This window comes from Dermacentor albipictus, chromosome 1 (genome assembly GCF_038994185.2).
Source record: "Dermacentor albipictus isolate Rhodes 1998 colony chromosome 1, USDA_Dalb.pri_finalv2, whole genome shotgun sequence".
Classification (NCBI taxonomy): domain Eukaryota; kingdom Metazoa; phylum Arthropoda; class Arachnida; order Ixodida; family Ixodidae; genus Dermacentor; species Dermacentor albipictus.
This window is the reverse complement of record NC_091821.1, coordinates 174,604,768-174,611,914: the sequence shown is the minus strand read 5'-3', so window position 1 is coordinate 174,611,914 and position 7,147 is coordinate 174,604,768. Positions and strand designations below refer to the sequence as shown.

Sequence of the window (7,147 nt, the reverse complement as noted above, 5' to 3'; positions counted from 1 at the left end):
TTGTCATCATGGTTCGTCTCAAACTTGGAACTTGCTGACCAGGCATTGTGACATGTATTTAGCGACATATAAAATGTGCAGCTAATAATAACTGACGAGGTATGACGTGCAAACGCCGCAGCTCGGCTACGAGGCATGCAGTTGTGGGGTGATTGTGATTAATTTTAATCACATGGAGTTCCTTAACGTTCACCCAGTGATCGATATACGAGCGTTCTTGCGCTCCACCCTCATAGGGCTGTGCCGGCTCGGCCGGGAATCGAACACGCAACCTCGTGATCAGCAGCAGAACACCATATCTCAGCCATCGCGGTGGGTGACTAAGTAGCTAAACAAGCGACAACTCACGCGACTTGAACTGCAAGGCCTTCTGGGACCATGCCGGTGTCCTGGCTCTCTGCAGTGCGCCCAACTAAAGTGCTTGTAGTGCTCCTGCGGGATACAGGCCTAACGAGACTATATGTAAATAATTTGTGTGCTGGTGCAACTCGCGCGCGCGCGCGAGTTTGTGTGTGTGTGTGCGTGCGCGCGTATGTGTGTGTGTGCGCGCCCTTTCTTCCATCCTTCACTCTCTCACAGTAGCATGCCATGACTAACCTCTTCAGACACTATTAAGTTGTTTCTCTCTCTCTCTCCCTCTGTCTCTGAAATTCCTGGAGCGGTTGTAATGTTTTCGTTGCAGTGAATTCCTTTATCAATAATAGGGGTCACCATTAAAAATAGAAAAGTACGGTGGCTTCCTCACCCCGAAAATACGCGTGTGTTAAGACCCAGACTACGGTAAGGCCCCCGTAATCTGGGCCTTACTTTTTGGGTAACCTGAGTGATCACCTGCACGAATGACCACATTGGCAACCTGTTAATACGACTATAGAAGGTGTGGAAATTGCGCTACATTCTAGACGTATGAGAAAATTTGGATTTTTCTGGATTGTCAAGCTGTCGTTTATGACAGCTCTTTCCGCTGGTCTTCTCCAGGATCATGTACTTGTACATGACGTGAATAATTGTAGTAGTAGTAACAGCAACAACAACAACAACAACAACAACAACAATAATAATAATAATAATAATAATAATAATAATAATAATAATAATAATAATAATAATAATAATAATAATAATAAATGTAATATTAATGTGAATCAACGTTAAAGATTATACAGCAAGCCAACGTTTTCTCATAAGTTTACAGTTTACATAGATTACAAGTGGCTGCTTAGACGTTGCGTGTCAGCAGCCACTGCTCTCACGTGTTTCTAATGAATGCACGTCGCTGCGACATCTCTGGCTTTTTTTTTTTTTCCTTTATGGCAGCTGCACATTGGGAACATCAAATGTTCCCAACGTCCCCAACACAAAACTCGCTTATGCAAGAAGCGCAAAAAAAAGCAACAAAAAAAAAAACCGGTCCACCACTGGGTTACTACGGGCGCGAGCGCGCATATGCGCCCCACGAAAACGTCGCGCAGCGCGCGGGCTCATCAGTGCGCGCCAGCGTTGCGGTCGACCGCTGGCCGCTCTGGCCGCTGGCGCCGGAGCAACGACCATGGGCGCGCCTTTTGCGGAACGGCCGCCGCGGCGGAGCCCCCCGGCGGACGACCGTCGGACTCAAAAACGATCGCCCCCCTCGGCGGTGAGCGCGAGCGCTCGTGCGCGCAGAAATACAGAAACGAAGATGGGGGGCGTTGCGCAGGCGTCAAAGGGTCCCCGCTAGTCATCCAATACGCGGCCGGTTATGACGGCTCCTCGGTTGGTGCCGTGACCGAGGGGCGGCGCTCTCTGCGGCGGCATCCCCTCCCTTCTTTCTTTGCCCACCGCCAGGGCCGCAGCGGCGCTGCAGGCGCTCCGATCACTCGAGCGCTGCTCGCCGGCGAGCCTCCATCCCAGCTCTGTGGTGTCCCGCCGACGGTATGGCGGGGGCCCCGCTGCGACCGGGACGCTGCTGCTTCTGACCGCCTGGGCGCCCAGACCACGGCCGCGGCACCACCCCCGACTACGAGCGCCAAGCCGCCGCACAGAAAGGGGCACACCCTTTGTCGGCCGGCGGGTGCCAGCTGCCCCCTGAACAGCCCGCGCGACTGTTTTGCTCCTCACGTGGACACGAGACCCACATCCCGTGCATCTTGGGAACAGCCACTACTCACGCGGCGCCGCGCTTCACCGATCAGCGCTGTCCAGGAGGCCTTGACACTGTGCTTAGAACATTGCCTTCGAGCCTTCAATCTGGTGCTCCGACGAAGCTTCTCGGGACGACAGGTGCCCCGGTGCGTCGCGACACCTGCTAGAGTGTCGTCGACGGACTTGTGCAAGACGTCGCGTTGCTACAGCGTTCACTTTGCGGGTGCTGTCACGGACGAGCGTCGCTTGCCGTAGTCGCGCTGGCGAACTTGGTGTGAGATAGACGCTGGCCGCAGACTTGAGTGACCGCCAGCTGGCTCGAGGTTAGCCGGTGCCTTGCTGCCGGGGGCGCGTAGTTGTCGAGTGTGGTGACGGTACTTCGGTCCAGCTGACTATGTCCCGACGGAAGCAAGCTTGTCCCAGTAGGCACATCGCGTCACCAGCGTCAAGCTCCCTCTGCGTCGGGAATAGCCACAACGGTGAGTGCGCCGCGCGTGAAACTCGCGCCGCTTCCGCTGTCAGGCCTGTCGCGACAGCGCCTGGCGGCGGAAGGCACGTGACACCACGCTTACACACCCTTAGCACACAAACAGATGCACTCGGGCAAACGCGGTGGAGGCATTTCCTCATTGAGTTTACTTGCTTGTCTGACGCGGTCTTTTCAACAGCCGGGTGAGTGTCAGGTACCTCAAAAGGCACTATAGCGGCGATATTACGTAAAAATCGTAGGTGCTACTTGACAGCATTTTACTTATGGCCAGCTGCGTTGACACATGTGAGCTTTAGGATGCATTTAAATATAACTTTTCACACAGCCTGGTGCTTGTAGCTGTGCTTTAACTTTGAGTTCTGAAACACATCTGCCCGAGCACGTGAGGCAAATATTGGCCCCTGCTTCTCATGTGGAGCCACTAAACGAACTGTAAATTGCCACCTATTAAGTAATGAATGCTTACAAGCAATGCGCCATCCATACAATGACATTTGAAAGACTTGTGCTGCCACTGTACGTGAGCAGACCTCGACACTTCCTACCGATTTCAGAACCATAAAGAAATATGTTTCCTTATTTTCAAAGTATACCTCTAAGTCAAATTTGGATGCTACAGACTTGCAATGTGTGTGGGACGCTTGACGCATGAACTGCCACTGGTAATGCGTTTTCTTTATAGAACTATATTTATCTATTCATAAAGATAAGTTCGATCTTTTCGGCAGAAATTGTGGATTGAATGACAATTATTACCACGGACATAAATTACGAAAAAAATGGTTTTGGGAGTGTGCGGACATATGTCTATAATATATAATGGCCTAATGCATATTTATTTCGTTCTGATCGTATTATGCTAACCGATATGCTTTTTAACAAATGGCAGCCTTACAGGACGGTTGTGGTGTGCCTTGTGAAATGAAGGGGGTATATAGCTTCAGTCACTTATTCTGCGTATCTGACTGAACTGTGCCGTATGATCATACAGACCCGAAATATCAAAATTTCTTGCGAGAAAAAAACGAAAGGTAGGATAGTTTATGAGGTGTCAGGCTTGTTGAATCCAATGGCAGGGAAAGATGGTCGTGTGGGAGCTCAACAGAACACGGTAGAAGTATTTGCTATACGTAAAGCTATAGTTATCTACCTCAATTTGCAGGAGACTGCCGGGGCGACTCAAACACAGTATGCTCCAGGGAGCTTGCAAGTTCGTTGCGCTTACTATATCCCTTCTGACAGTACAAGCTGAAGGCAGCTGTATACTTATGCCGAGATGGTTCTGTTCTTCATTTAACACTTTTGCATGGCAACATAATGACAACACTGTGACGCGTTTTTAGCACTTACGCATATATAGGCAGCACGGACACGCATGATTTGTGTAGTTCTTTGGCGGCACATCACGGTGCTCCTCTGACATTCGTGGACACACCGAGACTTGATGGTCGTCTCCAAAAGAATACTTGCACGCAACAGCGCGAGAATCTTTCCATATGCGAAATAAATTGCCGTCGCATAAACACCTCCGAAACATATATGGTGCAGGCAGACTTCAACAATTTCCACATCAGCGATCCGCTCAAAGACGTGCGCACAATACGACCGAGTGCCTCAACACGCCCTTCTGACTCGCGCTGCTGCCGTGCCACCGCAAGACCTTGTAGCTATAGCATTACTAGCAGCTGTTATACCATCGCATCTGTGCCCTGGCAAAGTGCTTTGTATCATTCAGGTACGCTAAGATTCCCTTACATCTTGTCATCTGTCAGCCTGCGAAAACGTTTTTAGTCATCGAAATGATCTGTGAAAATTGTTGGAGAGCACGAAAGCAAACAAGATCGACATCCTGCGTGAATGTCCTGGCCTATAGCGGTCAAAAATGGGCAACACCCGGAAACTTTCCATCTGCCACGCCAGCGGCAAAAAACAGTTTCTATAGATACTTCAGACATCAGCAAAACAACAAGCACGACAGATGATCCTGTGCCATGTTGCTTCTTTTGAGGTAATGCGCGCATTGTGTTGCAGGTAGCACTGCAGCCATGAAAATAGGCCCCCGTGGTTCACGTGTTTGCATTTTGGTCGCGCGCAATATCTTAAGAGTCGCACGCACATTGCAAATGCCCTCGTTCGTGCACTCTCGTCTGACCGAAAATGCACTCGATCGCGACCAAAATCAAAAACGTGCTCCGGCTGGCTAGCCTTAAGCTTAGCATCACTCGATGTCATCGTGGAATAAGAAGCGCTGTGAGCGATCGATTCCCCCCCCCCCCCCCTTCTTTTCGCGAATTTGAAGGACTACTGAAATGCCTTGGTATTGAGGAGGGGAAGGGGGGGATGGCTGAGGCGACAAGATGCACAGGGTGCCGAGTGTTTCCCTAATGTTCGCGCGTTCGCTCTTATCCTCTCTTTCTTTTGCTCGCATACAGCGGTCGGGTTGCTTTCCAGACAGTGCGAGATAAACTAGGCGCACACTTTTTTCTTCTGAAACTCATCGGCTGTAAGACGCGTATGCTGAACTGTTTAAGAGGATTCGATCGTTCGATCGCGCTGTTTCCTGCTCCGAGCGAGGTTCGACCACGCTTATCGCTTACCTCTGCGCTAGAAAAATTCAGTTCATCCATGCCTGGAGCTTTACCGAAATCATCTAAAACTCGGTTGAAGTGACTGCCATCAAGCGAGAGGAAAAACAAGAAAGAATACACGTCGCTGATTACGGGAATGGCTGTGCCAATTTCCCCTTGTACACGGATTAAATCTACGTTTCGAGACTAAACCACGCAGATTTAACCGTGCTGAGAGATCGTTTGCCAACAGTTAGCTACTATGGTCGGAAGACTACTCGTTACATCATAGCGCGACGGGCGCACCATGCTGAAGGCTTGAGAACAGTGAGAAGGCTGCTCTTTTTTTCCCTCAGTCTCCGCTGTTGCTTCGACGCGACCAAGCTACATTGCTTTTGCCTGGCTTCTCCAGTGTTACGCTTTTTCATCCTCTCTCTTCGTTCCGTAACCCCTCTGTTGAACGTTTCCTTAAACCCTTTCATTCGCAACAGACTGCTTGGCCATTCGATGCACATATACCGCTGCTATGTGGAAGTGTGCTTGCTGTGATGAACACGCGTGCGGTTATTGTGTGGGCGGAGCATGCATTTATTGGGTTTGCCATATGAGTCGCTGTCCGCATCATTTTCCAGTACCAGGGCTCTTACGTAACAGCCGAGTAACAGAACACCTTTGCAGGGAATCACAGATGAAATCGCAAGTCCAGAGAGAAACTTCAACCCACGAGATAAATTGTTGCGTATCGATATCTTGCACATTGCCTAAAGAAAGCTGTGAAAAAAAAAATGAAAGGTTTCCGCATAGGACCCTGAGACAGAAACCTTGTTTTAAAACAGCTTATACTATGCAGAAATAAAGTGAGGAGCGAGATAAACTTTCGGGTTAAAACCGTAATAACTAGTGCACTGATATATATGCGTTTGGTCTTCTGCTATACGTATATTCACACTTGGAAACCTTAGTAGTTAAAGGTCGGGCCTATGGCAGGGAAGGCGTATTGTAGCGTTTATTGTAGCCCTTTTATTGCCCCGTGGCGTACGTAATTCCTGTGCATTACCAGCTTACTGGTGAGGTTCAGTGCGTTGACATGGAGAACTCAGTGATCCAGTATTAATGCTTTCTAAGTAGCCCCAAGGATTTATCGCACGCGTGTCTACACTGGTGCTTGTGCCTTTCTTTCTTCTTTACAACCATGTAACCATTCATTTTTCGAGTGCCTAAACAATTGTTGAGTACAACATCATGCTCTTTTTTAAAAATGTTTACTTTTACCAGGGTTCTGCGTGGAAGCCTAGGTGCCTTATGTGTCAGTTGTGTTGTAAATGATATTACATACCGGTTAAATCGCTCAATTTTTTTTCACGACTGATATTCGTGGACGAAGTTGTATGCTTGTGCACACACATTTATCATGTCATTGCGGGCAGGCCAGCGTTATTATAACGCAATTTCGCAGACTTGATAGATTTTCCCTGAGGCAATTGTGCGACTGTAAACACACTTGTGTAGCTCTTCTGCTTTTTGAATAAAAACCGGATGAATTATCACATATCGTCTCCTTGTGTCCCTCTGTGTGACTTAAGAATTACATGCCTGAAGGATTTCTTGACGAATCGCGAGCGACCAGCTCTGTGCTTGAAGGAACGTCATTGACGGCTTTTAAGTCCAAGGTTGGTTGGTTGCGATTATATACAGTGTGTTGTTATTATTATTATTATTATTATTATTATTATACCCACATGCGTGTCGTTTTGTTAGTTTTGTAACGTATGTCCTTGAACACAGCACAGAACCATAGCTGCGCAAATATGGATTAGAAAATGTGAATATTATTCTAAAATTAAGATTTTTTGATTATTTTTTTGTTTACTGTTCCTTGAGACTAAATGGGCTTAAACTTTCTTTTTCTTGAAGGAATGAGTAAACTATCCGAAATCACTACCTTATTCCGACCACTTTTTTTGTGAGC

The 7,147-nt window shown here is 48.2% G+C and overlaps 1 protein-coding gene across 2 annotated transcripts in view; it reads left to right on the top strand.

The window, feature by feature from the left end:
• The first annotated feature begins 1,861 nt into the window (after positions 1 to 1,861).
• Positions 1,862 to 7,147, top strand: part of LOC135897768 (sal-like protein 3) — a 175,748-nt gene continuing 170,462 nt past the window's right edge. For both annotated transcript variants that reach the window (XM_065426476.1, XM_070529623.1), the window contains exon 1: positions 1,862 to 2,600. In XM_065426476.1, coding sequence (XP_065282548.1) covers positions 2,516 to 2,600 — 85 coding nt within the window. In that variant the 5' untranslated portion in view covers positions 1,862 to 2,515. The remainder of the gene's footprint in view (positions 2,601 to 7,147) is intronic.